The 17,937-nt window shown below is 43.8% G+C and overlaps 1 protein-coding gene across 4 annotated transcripts in view; it reads left to right on the forward strand.

The window, feature by feature from the left end:
• The first annotated feature begins 543 nt into the window (after positions 1 to 543).
• Positions 544 to 17,937, forward strand: part of Znf143 (zinc finger protein 143) — a 36,791-nt gene continuing 19,397 nt past the window's right edge. Inside the window, exons 1-6 of one of the 4 annotated variants that reach the window (XM_028768041.1) lie at positions 544 to 617; positions 12,726 to 12,844; positions 13,311 to 13,403; positions 14,194 to 14,277; positions 14,905 to 14,985; positions 17,050 to 17,246. In XM_028768041.1, coding sequence (XP_028623874.1) covers positions 12,733 to 12,844; positions 13,311 to 13,403; positions 14,194 to 14,277; positions 14,905 to 14,985; positions 17,050 to 17,246 — 567 coding nt within the window. In that variant the 5' untranslated portion in view covers positions 544 to 617; positions 12,726 to 12,732. Of the gene's footprint in view, positions 618 to 12,725; positions 12,845 to 13,310; positions 13,404 to 14,193; positions 14,278 to 14,901; positions 14,986 to 17,049; positions 17,247 to 17,937 lie in introns of all 4 variants that reach the window. The other 3 variants (XM_028768040.1, XM_028768038.1, XM_028768039.1) reach the window with 3 other exon arrangements.

Raw genomic sequence — 17,937 nt, forward strand, 5'->3', positions numbered from 1 at the left:
AGAACCCCCAGGGAGCGCGTGGACCCCTCGTGCTACCCTACTCCTGACTCCATCTTTCCTTCCAATGAAATAGTATTCGTCAATAGCAAGGCAAAGCCCATCAGGCCTCCGATACACGCTCCGGCGGGCCCACCGGGAGCTCCACAGTCTTCACATCGGCCCTGTAGGGAAAATGGCGCCCATCACCCTATTTCCCTCCCGGGCAATCAAAAGGATGAACCTCCCTCCCTCGCTACAAAATGGCGCCTCCCGCTGGGGCCCCAGAATCGGCATAATTCACTCGTCAGTAGTCCGGGATGAGCAGTTCTGCCAACCAGTCAGGCACAGAAGTTTTGATTATGTACCTGACGCCAGCCACTCAGGTGCGGGTAGGAAGGCCAGGCTACATTGACGCAGGAAAAGTAGGCGTGGTTAGTGACGGATTCCTACCCGTCAGCTAAATTTGGACCAATCGAGAGCAAAAGTCTTCCAGTGAGTGACGTAATGACAGCCCAATGGAGGCTAGGGGCGGGACTCAGAATTGCTATGCGGGTTGCGGGGCCTGGGGGCCGGGCGGCTGTTTCCTGTCCTGGTGCATGGTGGTCGGACGAAGGAATTGTTGGAAAATTTTCTCGGAGGTTCGTATATAAATGTGTTTTTACCCAGTGTGCATTATTCTCCGCCCGGCCGCCGCCCTCAGCGCGGCGGCGCGGGCCCACTTGGGCCCGGGCTCTACTTCCAGCTGCTCATGCTGGTCCTTAGGCCTGGCTGATCCTACGGCCGCCTTCGTAGCGGAGCCCGGGCAGAAGTGGAGTTTATTAATAACCCGAGGCCGCCACTCTAGGGCGGCGGAGCTTTTCTCTGCGAAGACGCCACCCCATCCCCCTTTCACGCAGCGCCCCGCCTGTCCCCTTAGGGGGCCGCTGAGGGGAGGGAGAGCAAGAGGGGAGGGTGGAGCTCTCGGGAGCCGGGCGGCTTTGCTCGGCCTGACCTTCGCGCGGAGCGAGTCCCCTGGCACTCGCTCGGTGGCGAAGCTGGTCGGACTGGGCCCCCGGGCCTCGATTCACAGCAGGCCCCAACAGGGGCACGGGCCCTGCGGCTGGGGACACCGCCTGCACATCGCCCCCGGGTTTCTTCCTAGTCTGATCATAGGCACATTTATTCGTTTTCACAATTTTTCTTCAAAACTCTGTAAGGCCTAACATCGAATATTCAAAAATAGTCTCTTGGAATTTATAATGAGACTTCCGTTCATTCTTTTAACTTTCTCCCTTTCATTAAACGAAGTTTTAATAAGTAGAAATGAATATCATTGCCCATCTATTTGTTTAGAATCAAGCTCTGCCTTCGCTTTTGAAATACTCAGTTCATCTGGCATATTCTATTGGAAATGTGAGAAATTGTACGTTTCATATTGTGTTCAGTTTGATCCTTAATTTTACTAGGAAAGATGCATTCGGCTTTAGTCGGCAAAACCTGTGTAACAGTTTAACACTTCATTCTAAGTATATGTTAAATTCATTGTGAAGTATTAAGATCACAAAACATCAATAAGAAGCATAAATCTTACCCTGACATTTTAAGTATTTGGAGATTTAGTACTCTCTTCCCCTTTGTTTATTTTGATTTGTTTTATCTGGGCATGGTGGCTCTGTCTATAATCCCAGCAGTCGGGGAGTCTGAGGCTAGAGGAGTTCAAGGCTACTCTTTATTACATATTTACAGCTGGCTATACACTGAGTTCTGGTCTCAAAATAAGTATATGAATAACAGCTTTTAAAAAAAAAAAAAACAGATTACACACACCTTCAAATTCACCTTCTAAAACAATCCAAACTAAGTCTGGGAGTTCTACTTTGAAATCTAAGCTATCAAGGCAAAAATAGGAGAAGTTACAAATTCAAGGTCTGGCTCCACTACAGATTGAATTTAAAGACAACCTGAATTACCTAGAATTGAGGTCCTATCCCAAGTGAAGAGCAGGTTGAGGATGTAGCAAGTGGTAGAATGCTTACCTACCAGGTACAAGGCCTTAAATTCAGGCCTTAAAACTGTGGATTACCGCACCATGCTAATGCATACCTATAATCTTAACATTTGAGAGTAGAGACAGGAAGATCAGGAGATCAGTCGTTTTTGGCTCTATACTTAGTTCGAAGCCAGTCGGTTCGAAGCCACTGGAGCTAGTCTCAGGAAAGGGGAAAAAATTAGACTATGGAAGTGGTACATGCCTTTAATAAGACTTTAATCTCAACACTGGAGACAGACGAACCTACAGATGGAATAGCCAGGTAGGGCTACACAGACAAACCTTGTCTTATAATGAAAAAAAAAAAAAAAAACTATAAATACTTGCCCTGGTTCCCAGGGAGGACAGAAGGTATCAGGTCTCCTGGAACTGGAGTTATAGTGATTGTGAACCTCCATGTTAGTGAGGGGATCCAAACTCAGGTCATCTGGAATAGCAACCAGTGATCTTAACCACAGAGCCATCTCTCCAGCTGCCTAAATTAAATGTTTTTTTTTTCCATTTTCTTGGTGTGTGTGTGCACGCGCCATAGTGTACATATGGAGGTCCGAGGACAACTTGCTGGAGTGTGTTGTTTCCCTCCACCATGTGGGTCTCAGGGAGTTAAGGTTTGGCAGCAAGCACCTTCACTCATAAGTCATTGTACTGACCCTCTAGACAGGGTTGTCTGTCTCAAGTGTAAGATCCTAATAGAACTATGTTCACAGCTAGGGCACCCATCTGTAATCCCAGCACATGGTTAGCAGAAGGGTGATTGCTGCAGGTTCAAGGCCAGCCTAGGTTTCATAATTTCTGATTTCTTCATGCCTTGGCAACATTTATTTATTTTTACTTATTTATTATTTTTGACAGAGGATACCTCTATTTAGTCCTAGCTGTCCTGCTTTGTAGAACAAGCTGGCCTTGAACTCACTGAGATTCTCTTGCATCTCCTCCCAAGTGCTGGGATTATGCTCAGCCTTCTTTCCCAGTTCTTACTAGTCTTCTGTTGTCTTCTGTTCTGTTTGAGACAGGATTGTGTTATGTAGTCCAGGCTGTGCTTAAACTTACCATCTTAGCCGGGCAGTGGTGGCACGCCTTTAATCCCAGCACTTGGGAGGCAGAGGCAGGCAGATATCTGAGTTCAAGGCTAGCCTGGTCTACAGAGTGAGTTCCAGGACAGCTAGGGCTACACAGAGAAACCCTGTCTCAAAAAACCTAAACAAACAAACAAACTTACCATCTTGTCTCACTATTTGGGTTCTACCACACACAGTGGCATTCTGTGTTGTCATAGACATCCTATTGAATATGAAGTGGTGGCATCTCTTGTGGGTTTTGTTTGCATTTCTCTGATTGTTAGTGAAATTCATTTGTTGTGCATTTGTCTGTTGACTATTTGTCTAGCTTTTGAAATGTTCATTTGTATCCTTTACCTATGTAAAAGTGTGTTCACACACATATGCAATCATGTGAGAAAGGGGGAAGGGAGAGCAAGTTTGGATGTTCCTGTGTCAAAGGACAAGTTGTAGAAGTCAGTTTCTCCTTCTAGCATATGGGACCCAGGAATTGAACTAAGTTTTTTAGGCTTGGTTATATATAGCTCAGAGGTAGAGCACTTATCCTACAGTGGATCCTCTGCAGGGCGCTAGGATGGGATACTGAAAATCTAGTCTCTCTACATTTATCTCTTAGTCCTTCCTATTCCTGCATGCTTGCTTTGTTATTAGGCACAGTTTTAAAAACCTGAGTGTAATCATACCAAGAATACTCTTCTGCCATTTGCTTTTTTTCTTCACTACACATCTTGTACATACTTCTCACTATTTTATCTAGATGTCTTTTTTTTGTTTTGTTTTTGTTTTTGTTTTTTTGGTTTTTCGAGACAGGGTTTCTCTGTGTAGCCCTGGCTGTCCTGGAACTCACTCGGTAGACCAGGCTGGCCTCAAACTCAGAAATTCGCCTGCCTCTGCGTCCCAAGTGCTGGGATTAAAGGCGTGCGCCACCACTGCCCGGCTAGATGTCTCTTTTTTATTGCTGGCCAGAGGTCAAAGCCAGGGTCTTGCAGGTATTAGCCAGGAGCTGTAGAGTCAAGCTGTGTCCTGAGCATTGATTTCTTTTTACTGTCTTTACATTTTATTTGTGAGTAGAATATTTAATGTCTTCTTCATGGGTTTTTACATTGTTGATCAGTTTTTGCTATTGCAAATAATGCTTCATTGAACTGTACACACTTATACCAGTGTTTTATAGATTTTCATTATAATTTATTTATTTGAAGGTGGCCACACACTTGCTGCAGTGCCTGTGCAAGGGTTAGAGGATAACTTGAGGAAGTCTTTCTCCTTCCCCTCTGCAGGAACTAGGCATTGGGTCATTCCTGGCATCTGCTGAGCCACCTCACAGACCCTCAGGAGTGTTTAATAAATATTAAGAATCATATGGTGGAGGCAGGCAGTGGTGGCGCACGCCTTTAATCCCAGCACTTGGGACGCAGAGGCAGGCGAATTTCTGAGTTTGAGGCCAGCCTGGTCTACCGAGTGAGTTCCAGGACAGCCAGGGCTACACAGAGAAACCCTGTCTCAGAAAAAAAAAAACAAAAACAAAAAAGAATGATATGGTGGAGCATCTTTGTGTTTATTTTATTGTTGGACATGATGGTACACATCTTTAATTTCAGTACCTGAGAGACAGAAAACAGCAGAGCTCTTGTTTAAGCCAGCCAAGGTTGCATAGTGAGACTGTGTCTTAAAAAAAAATTATTATTTTATGTGTTTGTTGACGGGTAATGTTCATGAGGCCAGAGGCTTCAGATTCTCTGGAGCTGTAATTACAAGCAGTTGTAAGTTGCCTGATGTGAATGCTGCCGTTGAACTGGGGTCCTTTGCCAAGGTGGTACGTACTCTTAATGACTAAGCCTTCTCTCTGGCCCTCATTTCTCTTTTTAATAATTAGTACAAGTTGTCCAGTTACAGTGTGATTTTTTTTTTTTATTTTTTTTTTTTTTTGGTTTTTCGAGACAGGGTTTCTCTGTGTAGCCCTGGCTGTCCTGGAACTCACTCTGTAGACCAGGCTGGCCTCGAACTCAGAAATCCACCTGCCTCTGCCTCCCAAGTGCTGGAATTAAAGGTGTGCACCACTGCCCAGCTGGAATGAGTTTCTTAAAAATGAAGATTGCTAGAGATGGCGATGGTAAAGCACTCAGGTAGTGTGTATGAGACCTTGGGTTCTCTATCCTGTAACTCAAAAAAAAAAAAAAAATTACAAAGGTAGGTAAGGAGCCAGATAGAGCTACTTCTGAATTGGGGTTAATTCTGCAAGCAGTAGTGTGGTGGGGAGCGTGGGGCTTGGGAGTTGTGATGTTTATTTCTGAAGGGATCCTAAGATTTCATTATATGGATTCTGAGTTTTTCCTTTTCTTTAGAGGAACCTAAACTAGAATGGTGTTTTGTTCTGTTTCAGAGCTGAGGGCCTTGTGCTTGCTCTACCACAGAGCTAAATCCCCAACCCCTAGAGTTTACAGACTCTATTAAAATGTGCCCCTTCCAGCCCCCCTACCCCTGAGTTGCTAGAGTGCTTGCCCAGCATGGGAGGCCCTGGTTTCATCTACCAGTGAATAAATCCTGTGTGGTGTCTCATACCTGCACTGATGGAGTAGAGCAGGAGAACCAGAAATTCAATCAAGGTCATTCTTGCCTGTATAACAAGTTCAAGACCAGCAGAAGCTCTATGAGATACTGTCTTTAAAAAACATGGGGCAGCCGGGCAGTGGTGGTGCACACCTTTAATCCTAGCACTTGGGAGGCAGAGGCATGCAGATTTCTGAGTTTGAGGCCAGCCTGTTCTACAGAGTGAGTTCCAGGACAGCCAGGGCTACACAGAGAAACTCTGTCTCAAAAACAAAACAAAACAAAACAAAACACCATGGAGCAAGGGGTATAATGCAGCCTGCAGCTCTTGGGCATCAGGCAGGAAGGGCATCATTTAGGTTCAAGTGCAGCCTGAACTGTCTACTTGAATCCTTACAGCACTTACAGCACATTTCATAGCTGAAAATGTGCACCTTTTAAATCGAGAGAGAGAGAGAGAATATGTGACATGTCATTGCACTTGTGGGAATGTCTGAGAAATTTATTCTCTGCTACCATATGGGTCCCAGGAATTAAACTCAAATTTTCGGTTTTGATGGAAGGCATCAAATAAGCCATCCCTGGTCTTAATAAGAAAACAATGTGTGCCTAGTACATAATAAGAAAAATGCTAAATGGCTTATAAGGAAAAGAATTTGTTTTGTTTAGTGCCAGGGACTGAACTGAGGATGGTGTGTGTGATGGTTTATATATGCTCTGCCCAGGGAGTGGCACTGTTAGAAAGTATAGCCCTGTTGGAGTAGGTGTGTCATTGTGGGTGTGTGCTTTAAGACCCTCATCCTAGCTTCCTGGAAGGGAGTATTCTGCTAGCAGCCTTCAGCTGAAGATGTAGAATCTCTCAGCTCCTCATGCACCATGTCTGCCTGGATGCTGCTGTGTTCCTGCCTTGATGATAATGGACTGAACCTCTGAAACTGTAAGCCAGCCCCAATTAAATGTCCTTATGAGAGTTTGCCTTGGTCATGGTGTCTGTTCATATCTGTAAAACCCTACCTAAGACAGTATGGATATTAAGCATTTAGTCACCTGGAATTTATACCCTCAGCTCTTAATTGGCTCAAACAGTAACAACCCACCCCCCAGATTGTTTATGTAAACAAAGAAATGATAATTATGGCCGGGAAGTGGTGGTGCACACCTTTAATCCCAGCACTTGGGACACAGAGGCAGGTAGATTTCTGAGTTCCAGGACAGCCTGGTCTACAGAATGAGTTCCAGGACAGCCAGGGCTACACAGAGAAACCCTGTCTCAAAAAAAGAAAAAGAAAAAAAGAAAAAAGAAAAGTGTAATGGTATAGAAAACAATAAAGCTGGGCACCATGTCACACTCACTCCTTTATCCCAGCACCAGGGAGGAGACCGCAGGCAGGCCTCTGTGAGTTCAGTGCCAGCCTGGTCTACACAGTGAGTTTGAAGACAACAGCAGCTGTAGAGAGAGACCCTGTCTCAAGGAAAAAAAGGGAGTTGGACCAGAAGGATGAGGGAGCAGCTCAATGAACACAGAAAGGTTAAAAGATTATTGCAGTAATTATAGTAAGAAGCAATGAAAAATAAAAGATTTTTTTTTAAACTTTTTTTCCTTTTGTGAGACAGGTTTTCTCTTTGTGTAGCCCTGGTTATCCTGAACTCACTGTGTAGCCAAGCTGGCCTCAAATTCAGAGATCTACCTGCCTCTACCTGCCTCTACCTGCCTCTACCTCCCAAGTGCTGGAATTAAAAGTATGTGCCACCAGTGCCCAGAAGTTTTATTTAATTTAATTTAATTAATTAATTAATTAATTTATTTATTTATTTATTTGGTTTTTCGAGACAGGGTTTCTCTGTGTAGCCCTGGCTGTCCTGGAACTCATTCTGTAGACCAGGCTGGCCTCGAACTCAGAAATCCACCTGCCTCTGCCTCCCAAGTGCTGGGATTAAAGGCGTGCGCCACCACCGCCCGGCCCTATTTAATTTTTTTTAATGTATGAGGGGTTTTTTGCCTATATGTACAACATGTGTTCTTGGTGCCATAAAGTGTTGTATCCCCCTAGAACTGGAACTACAGGTAGTAGTGAGCAGTCCTATGGGTACTGGCAACTGAACCCAGGTCTTCTGCAAGAGCAGTATGCACTCTTAGTGGATGAGCCATCTCTGTAGACCTGATAAAGAAACATTCAGAAGGATAAAAATCACACCAGTTGCCGGGCGGTGGTGGCGCACGCCTTTAATCCCAGCACTTGGGAGGCAGAGGCAGGCGGATTTCTGAGTTCGAGGCCAGCCTGGTCTACAGAGTGAGTTCCAGGACAGCCAGGGCTATACAGAGAAACCCTGTCTCGAAAATCCAAAAAAAAAAAAAATCACACCAGTTCATGACTGTCCTGTTGTATCATTAAGAAAAAACTTAGGGGCTGCAGAGATGATTCAGCAGTTAAGAGCACTGACTGCTCCTCCAGAGGTCCTGAGTTCAATTCTCAGCAACCACATGGTGGCTCACAACCATCTGTAATGGGATCTGATGCCCTCTTCTGGTGTGTCTGAAGACAGTTACAGTGTACTCGTATAAATAAAACAAATATATCTTAAAAAAAAAAAAACCTTAGTCACAGATGGTTTGATAATTTTTACCCTAGATATCTTGGAAGTATTGGAAATGGACAAGTCCTGATGCTGATGACAAATCAAAGCATAAAGATGAATTGGCAGCCTAAGAGTGTGTGTGTGTGTGTGTGTGTGTGTGTGTGTGTGTAATGAGATGTGTTCATTCTGAGAAAAACAGAATATATTTGATTTCAAAGGAATTCAAGGTAGTCCAAAACCAGGAGACTGCCCAGCTGTTGGATTGACTTTTTTTTTTTAAATCTTTTTGGGGTTTTGTTTTGTTCTGTTTTTGTTTTTCAAGACAGGGTTTCTCTGTGTAGCTCTGGCTGTCCTGGAACTCACTCTGTAGACCAGGCTGCCCTCAAACTCTTCCCAAGTGCTGGGATTAAAGATGTATGCTGAAACCACCAGACTTTTTCTTCAATTTTAAGAGACAGGGCTGGAGTAGAGCTCTTGCCTAGCATGTTGTATAAGGCCCTGGATTTCCTCAGCACCACAAAAAGTTGCATTAAAAAGCTATGGGATATTCCTAATTTGCTTGTTCTTTGCTTTCTTAGTCTTTCTTTTTTTTCCTTTCTTTCTCTTTCTTTCATTCTTTCTCTCTTTCTTTCAAAGATTTATTTGTTTAATTTATGTATATCCACTGTCACTGTTTTCAGACACACCAGAAGAAGGCATCAGATCCCATTACAGATGGTTGTGAGTCAGCATGTAGTTGCTGGGAATTGAACTCAGGACCTCTGGAAGAGTAGTCAGTACTCTTAACCGCTGAGCCATTTCTCTAGGCTCCCTTTTCTCTCTCTTTCTTTCTCTCTCTCTCTCTCTCTGTTTATTTCTGTATGTGGTTTTGTTTCAGAAGAGAATGTGCATGTGAACTGTCTATTCATTTCCTTTGCTGGTCAGCCTGTTGAAACTGGTGGTTCTAATGGCCATCCAGACCACTCTTTCCAGAATGTCTTTGAGGAGGAAAAATTGTGAGTGGTTCCAGCACAGTTAAAATTCATTGTGTATCAGAAACCATAGGACAGCATTCAGTTTGTGTACTCAGAACTACATTACCAGTGTTGGGCAATCAGGGTCTAGTCTTTGAATCTTCACCACAAGCTCCTGTCAGTAACCTCTGGGTTATGCTTAGTTTTGACTTGTTGGTCAGAATGGTACTGAATAAACTTCATCTTAGGTTTCATCAGAGTTCATCCATTATATGGAGTTAGAAATAGCAGCCACCTCATTATTTAGACTAGGCTGATCCTTTTAGGGTTTTTAGTTTGCTTTGTTTTATTTTGTTTTGTTTTTCTGAAACAGGGTTTCTTTGTGTAGCCCTGGCTGTCCTAGAGCTCTCTCTGTAGACCAGGTTGGCCTCTAACTCACAGAGATCTGCCTGCCTCTGCCTCCTAAATTCTGGGATTAAAGGCATAAATATGCATTAAAGGCATATATATGCCATCCACGCCTGGCCAAGATTTTTTTGTTTTGTTTTGTTTTGTTTTGTTTGTTTGTTTGTTTGTTTGTTTGTTTTTCGAGACAGGGTTTCTCTGTATAGCCCTGGCTATCCTGGTTCTCACTCTGTAGACCAGGCTGGCCTCAAACTCAGAAATCCACCTGTCTCTGCCTCCCAAGTGGTGGGATTAAAGGCATGCGCCACCACCGCCCGGCGCTGGCCAAGATTTTATATTTGTATATATCTTGGGGGTTTACTGCTGTGAACAGTCACCATGACCAAGACATGTCTTATAAAGGACAACATTTAACTGGGACTGGCTTACAGGTTCATTATTACCAAGGTGATAATGGCAACATCTAGGCAGGCATGGTACAGGAAGAGCTGAGAGTTCTACATCTTCATCTGAAGGCTACTAGTGGAGGACTGACTTCCAGGCAGCTAGGACTAAGGTATAGCCCATGTCCACTGTGACACACCTACTCCAACAAGGCCACACCTCCTAATAGTGCTACTCCCTGGCCAAAACATATATAAACCATCACATTCCACTCCCTAGCCCAGATAGGCTTCTTCAAATAAGAGTTTATGGGAGCCATACCTGTAATCCTCAAAGCATGACAGGCAACTCTCTGGGCAAACTCCAAAGTCTGCATCTCCATGTCTGATGTCAAAGTGGTCTTCAGATCTCCAACTCCTTTTACATCTTTGTTGACGGCAACAAGCTTCTTTCTCCTGGGCTGGTTCCACTCCCTGTTAGCAGCTTTCCTCAGCAGATAGCCCATGGCTCTGGCATCTCGAAAATCTTGGGGTCTCCAAGGCAACTTCAGTGTTACAGCTTATTGTCCCAATGTTTGGGATCCACATGTGACCTTCTGGGCTCCTCCAAAGGCCTACTGTCACTTCTCCAGCTCTGCCCTCTGTATCACTCTAGGCTCAGGTTGATCACTCCACTGCTATTGCTGTCCTTCCTTGGTGGTCATCCCACGGTACTGGCATCTCCAATACACTGGGGTCTTCCACTGCAACTGTGGCTGCACCTTCACCAATGGCCTTCCGTTGACTCTCACACTGCCAAGCCTCAGCTGCTCTTCATGATGCCTTCATGCCTTCAAAACTGCCTGGGTGATTCTTATATATTACCAAGTACAGCTGCAGCACAAGGTACAACCTTAGCTATGTAAGTACACTGTCACTGTCCCTACCAGAAGAGGGCATCAGATTCCACTACATATGTTTGTGAACCACCATGCGGTTGCTGGGAATTGAACTCAGGACCCCTGGAAGAGCAGTCAGTGCTTTTAACTGATGAGCCATCTCTCCAGCCCCCATGCTGGTCTCCTCTTAATAATCAACAATTTCTCAGCTCCAGCTAACCAGCATCAATTGTCCCAGTAGTCCCTTCTATTTTTTACTCTAAAGCCAGAGCCACATGGCCAAAGCTGCCATGTTCTGATGCTTGCTGGGATTGGAACATAGCCTCTTTATTCTATTACCAGCTTTCTGTTTTCCAACTCCCTCACTGCCTAAGTTTGACTTTCCTGGAACTTGCTCTGTAGATTGACCTTGAACTCAGATATCTACGTGGCCGTCTCATGTAATGCTGGGTGGGGTTAAGGATATGTACAACCATACCTGAATTTAAGCTTTTCTTCACTTAGAACCTGCTTTGTCCCAGGCTAGAGATCTGTGTGTCTTTGTCTTCTGGAATTAAAGGTGTGTACCCCCATGCCTGAATCTAAATTTAGCTGGATGGAATCTTACCCCAAATCCCTTAAATCTGTTATCTTCAAGATTCAGCTCCATTTCACTTCCTGGTTCCCCTTTAAAATTCAAACAATATATTTTATATTTGTCCTTTCTCTGCTTTCAATGCTTGTTTAAAATTCTTTATGAGACTTAACCAGGGAATAGAGTCTATGCTGGGCTCTTTTGAGACTTTGTTTGTTGATTCAGTTAGTATAAGTCTCTTCACCTTAACCTCAGGTAGATTCTTCAGACAAGGGCAAAAGTAGCTAGATTCTTCACCAAAATATCACAAAAACAGTCTCTGTTACATACTGAAATTCTCTGGGCCTGGTCTGTAGAGTTATTCTCAGCAACAAAGTCTTCCATATTCCTACTAGGATGGCCCACTGAGCCCCATTTAAAACATTCCATGGCTTTCCAAGTCCAAAGTCCCTAAAATCCACATTCTTCTAGAAAAAAGCTTGTTCAAGCCTATCACAGCAATACCCCAGTCCCTAGTATCAACAGACACCAGAACCAAGGCAACTCTTATAAGGACAACATTTAATTGGGCCTGGCTTACTGGTTCAGAGGTTCAGTCCGTTATCATCAAGATGGGAGCATGGCAACATCCAGACAGGCATGTAGGAAGAACTGAGAGTTCTACATCTTCATCTAACGGCTGCTAGCAGAATACTTACTTCCAGGCAGTTAGGATGACGGTCTTGTTTTGTTTTGTTTTTCAAGACAGGGTTTCTCTGTGTAGCCCTGGCTGTCCTGGAACTCACTCTGTAGACCAGGCTGGCCTGGAACTCAGAAATCTGCCTGCCTCTGCCTCCCAAGTGCTGGGATTAGGATGTGGGTCTTAAAGCCCACACCCACAGTGACACACCTACTCTAACAAGGCCACACTTTTTTTTTTATTTTTTATTTTTTTTGGTTTTTCGAGACAGGGTTTCTCTGTGTAGCCCTGGCTGTCCTGGAACTCACTCTGTAGACCAGGCTAGCCTCGAACTCTCGTACTCAGAAATCCACCTGCCTCTGCCTCCCAAGTGCTGGGATTAAAGGCGTGCGCCACCACCGCCCGGCTAAGGCCACACTTTTTAATAGTGCCACTCCCTGGCCCAAGTCACATATAAACCATCACAGTATGTTAAGTCAGCTCACTAGTGTTTACCTGTGGATGGCTTGTAGGAGCCAGTTCTCTTTCTACTAAGGGAATTCTGGGGATGAAACTCAGGTCATCAGACTTGAATGTAAGTGCCTTTACCTACTGAGCTGTCTCAGCTTGGATTTCATGTGTATCATACCTTCTTCTCAAGCACTCATATTTTTCTTCAAGGTAGAAAATGTTGTTAGCACAAATAAACCGGGATTCTCAGGGAATGACAGAATTTCCTGGAGGAGGAATGGAGGCTCAACATGTTACCCTGTGCCTGACAGAGGCAGTAACCGTGGCAGGTAAGGGATCTTGCTTCAAATAATCATGGAGGTTTCAATTAAAGATCTTGGTTGTTGTTGTTACTTTTTTTTTTTTTTTTTGGTTTTTCAAGACAGGGTTTCTCTGTGTAGCCCTGGCTGTCCTGAAACTCACTCTGTAGACCAGGCTGGCCTCGAACTCAGAAATCCGCCTGCCTCTGCCTCCCAAATGCTGGGATTAAAGGCGTGTGCCACCACCGCCCGGCTGTTGTTACTTTTTAAAGGAATCCTGTACATGTATCCAATGTGTCTTGGTGATTGATTATCTAGACCCCTCCCATTCTCTGACATTTTTCAATTTGGCTAGATAATTTTTTTTTTTGTAAATTCTTTAAAAAGGATTCTACTTAATAACTTTCCTTTTCCCTAGTTTTCATTTTATAGAAAAGAATTTAATGTCATTCACATGGACATATATAGGTATCTAAATAACTTTGTTTTCACATAGATGGTGACAATTTAGAAAATATGGAAGGTGTGAGTTTACAAGCTGTAACGCTGGCCGACGGCTCTACTGCTTACATCCAGCATAATTCTAAAGGTGAGTGCTGTGTGTGGCCAGGCGGTTAATGCCAGACTCAGAACCCTCACCAACCAGACTCTCACTTCAGTCTCCTAAAAGGGCTCTGTTGCATATGAGTCCTGAAGCTGTTTCAATTTAATTTACGTTTTGCTTTGATAACTTTGGGCTGCCCTTTGACATAGCTGGAAGACACTGTGGATCTGACTCTAGATTGTGATTTAATGTGTTTATAAAACATGCAAAGACATTTGCTTGTTTTGTTTTCTTTTATTGGTTTTCTTAAAATGGGATTGTCTCTGAATTGGTGTTTAGTTTGCTTCAAGAAATAGTCCAGTTCTAAAACTTCTTGTTTATATGGAAAACTGACATCCATGTACATATATATGTAGACAAAGGTAGACGTGTCTCCTAGGACTGAGAATGTCAACTGGATTCACATACACTGACTGATATGTGTGTTCAGCTTCCCCATGGTCAGAGTCATTGGTACCAAGTGGTTCTGAGAGGTGCACAGAGCTTCAATGCATGTAGTTACTGTGATGAGCCACTCTTCCTCTTGAATTTATCTCATTGAAAATTGGAGGGAGGAAGGATGTCTGAGGGAGGATTTTCTGCTTTCTGTAGGATCACTGGATGTGATATTGAATTGCCTCAGAACATAGAGGGAAGAAGCAAGATGAACATGAGCTTAAGTAGTGTATGTTTTTATAGTTGATATCATTTTGAAATTGTATAAAGTTTTAGTTTTTTGTTTTTTTGTTTTTTGTTTTTTTGCTGCTTAATTATTGGCTTAAATGTTTTGTTCCAGACGGGAGACTCATTGATGGCCAGGTCATTCAGTTGGAAGATGGTTCTGCTGCCTATGTTCAACATGTCCCCATACCTAAAAGTAGTAAGTATTTAAGACACAGCAGCCAGGCATAGTGGCACATGCCTTCAATCCCAGCACTCAGTGCAGGCAGGTCTCTGAGTCTGAGGGCACCTTGTTCTATATAGTGAGGCCCATGCAAGCTAGCATGGTCTGTACAATGAAACCATTTGTTTAAAGAACAACAACAGCACAAGAAACTCCTCTAATTCTCCAACCTCAGAGTTTGCTCCCTTAGCTGATTCTTACTACATAAACTTGCTGACTACTGGTCTTCCTCTGAAAAGACAAGTCAAACAGAGAATTGAACTTATCCAAGACTTCTCCAAAAGAAAATGGAAGAGACGTTGCTGGGCTGGACTCAGGCGATTAGTAGACAGCAGTCCTAAGGAACTGTGGCTGTAGTTGGAGCTGAACCCCACTCCACTCATTTTCTTCTTTAATTCTCCTCCCTGGCATATATTCCTAAAACAAGTCTCGCAACTCCCTTTTCCTTGAAATACTTTTTCAAAGCAACTTTACTGAGATTACTTAAATGTCCTGTGACTCTTAAAATAGACATATGTGTTAAGCGGACTCTGTTGCTGCTGTGTGAGTTAACTGGAATGTTCTGAAATAAGGGATCTAAATGTAAGCATTGCTCTTGAGCAGGGGACAGTTTGCGGCTGGAGGATGGGCAAGCCGTGCAGCTAGAGGACGGAACGACTGCATTTATCCACCACACTTCGAAAGGTACTATAGCTTTGTGACTGTAAATGACACGAGGAAGAGCTGGGGGTATGGGAGAATAAGAACTGTCTTGACTGCTGGAATGTTGTCATGGGAGACAGTTGTTTATATGTTGAAGCACAAGGCAACAGGTTGGGCCATCATGGAAGGAAAAAACTTTGTGTCAGTTTGAACTGTCCAGGAACATTTTATCACAACAAACAGCACAAACTTTGGAGCGAGGTGTTTGAATACCAGGAACTAACATGAGTCTAAATTATGGTTTCTCTCTTTGTACTAAAAATGAGTATGTTATTCTTTAGGTTAAATATTAAATGTGGAGACTTTTATAATGTTCCTAAGGAAAGTGACTTTAATGTCCCAGACCTCAGGTTCCTGTCTACAATTAACGTGGTAAATTCTGACTCACACTATTTTTGTACAGATTAAATGACTATAAGTCATGTAGTCAATTCTAGGTATGGGGACTTAAGCCTGTAATCCAATCACTGCTGAAGATAGCAGTGAGTGTCAAGACAGCTTAGGCTAAGGTAGCATCTTCCATCCTACTATCATGAAGTGATCTCTGTCTTTGACAGTGAAGTGTATTCCTTGGATGCAGCAGACAGATGGATCATGGTTTAGGTTTTTTAGGGGGTGGGGTGGGAAAAGGGGTTTGGTTGGTTGATTTTTCAAGACAGGGTTTCTCTATGCATCTCTGGCTGTCCTGGAACTTGCTCTATAGGCCAGGCTTGTCTTGAACAACACAAGAGATCTGACTCCCAAGTGCCAGGATTAAAGGTGTACACTACCACCACCTGGCTCTCTCAGACTTTATTAAAAATATATTCTATTTGTATTTTCATGTCCTGAACGGTTCTCATTATTTCATTCAACTGTTTGTGTTTTCATAGTCTTAAGACACTTTTCACGTCGGGCGGTGGTGGCACACGCCTTTAATCCCAGCACTTGGGAGGCAGAGGCAGGCGGATTTCTGAGTTCGAGAGTTCGAGAGTTCGAGAGTTCGAGGCTAGCCTGGTCTACAGAGTGAGTTCCAGGACAGCCAGGGCTACACAGAGAACTCCTGTCTCGAAAAAACCAAAAAAAAAAAAAAAAAAAAAAGACACGTTTCACATCTTCTTTAAGGTCCATGAACATATTCAAAATTGTTATCTGTAAGTCTGTGTCTTACGCTTCAGCTTCACTGCATTTCTCACAGCTTTTTGCAATAAGGTTACTGTTTTGTATTTTTGTGCTGGATCTAGGCATCTGGGGTTATGATATTGCACTGTTTTTTGGGTTAGATATTGGTCTTTGTTCGGTGAGTGTTCCATTCTTTTTTTTCTTCCTCCTCCTCCTCCTCCTCCTCTTCCTCCTCCTCCTCCTCCTCCTCCTCTTCCTCCTCTTCTTCTTCTTCTTCTTCTCCTTCTTCTTCTTCTTCTTTTTTTTTTTTTTTTTTTGGTTTTTTCAAGACAGGGTTTCTTTGTGTAGTCCTGGCTGTCCTGGAACTCACTCTGTAGACCAGGCTGGCCTCGATCTCAGAAGTCCGCCTGCCTCTGCCTCCCAAGTGCTGGGATTAAAGGGGTGTGCCCCCACCACGCGGCTAGAGTGTTCCATTCTTTGGTTACTATTGCCCTCTGAGTTCTATGCCGATGTGGTACTATGGCATCCCTGGTAGAGAACACTGCAGTGCTAGGACTCTTTGGGCCAGTTACACAAAGGAATGGAGCTGGTCTAGGAGGAAAGTCTGAGATAGGCCATGGGAAAGAGTTAAGGGGACTACATACGGTGTGTGCCAAGAGGCAGAGTTCCTAGGAAGTAAAGATAGGATGGGGGGAGGGGCTCCTGCTAGCAGTCTATGTTAGAAGGAAGACTAAGTCTTGAGAGATCAGAATCAGGGGCAGGAAGGACAATAAAATCACCTGTCTGCATCCCAGCCAGTTGTGGTCACTGTGGGTTCGTGGTAGAAAGTATTTCTGTGGATTGATGACTGAGCCAAAGGAATGGAGATGAGCTATGAGGGAAGGCCGAGAGGGTTGGTGGACTAACATGCTTTTAATATAGTGCTTTTTCCTTCCTTCCCCTCAGACAGTTATGACCAGAGCTCACTTCAGGCGGTTCAGTTGGAAGATGGCACAACAGCTTATATCCACCATGCAGTGCAAGTCCCACAGTCTGATACCATCTTGGCAATTCAGGCTGATGGGACAGTGGCAGGGCTGCATACTGGAGATGCCACAATTGACCCAGATACCATTAGTGCTTTGGAGCAGTATGCAGCAAAGGTATGGCACTTTGCAACTTCAGTACCGATCTCTGGACTGGAGGTGTATCTCAGTTGAGTGTTTACTGTGCTGAAGCTCTGAGTGTCAGTACTAGCACTGTACAGATCATTTAGGTAGAGCAGGAAGGTGAGAAGTTCGTTGTCATCCTTAGGTACATAATAAGTTGAAGGCCAGCCTGGAATAAATAAGACCCTGTCTCAAAAGCAAAACTAGCAAGAATAGAAAAATAAGAGGAGGAGAAAGAAGGAGGCAGCAGTGGCCACAGCAGCAGTAGCTAGCAATTTAAAATAAAAAATGAGTCAGTCAGTCAGTGCTGAAGAATTCAATGTTCATTTTCAAATAAGTGAATGCCAGGAATGTAGTGCATGCCTGTAATCCTAACAGGTGATCACAGGTTTAAAGCCAATGCAAGCTATATACTGTCTATATGTTGGGCTGTATTTAATTGTCTTAACAACAGTTAAAGACATCCAGAGAGATGGCTCAGTTAAGAACATTTGTGCTCAGTGGTGGAGTTTGAGCACACCTTTAATCCCAGCACTTGGGAGGCAGAGGCAGGCAGATCTCCAAGTTCGTGAAAAGAGAACACTTGTTGCTCTTGCTTAGGAGACTCGCCTTGACTCCTAGAACCCACATGGTAAGTCAGCTGTCCAAACTCACCAGGCACTGCACTGCTGTTGGCACATTGACA

Source organism: Grammomys surdaster, unplaced genomic scaffold (genome assembly GCF_004785775.1).
Source record: "Grammomys surdaster isolate TR1022 unplaced genomic scaffold, NIH_TR_1.0 184, whole genome shotgun sequence".
Classification (NCBI taxonomy): domain Eukaryota; kingdom Metazoa; phylum Chordata; class Mammalia; order Rodentia; family Muridae; genus Grammomys; species Grammomys surdaster.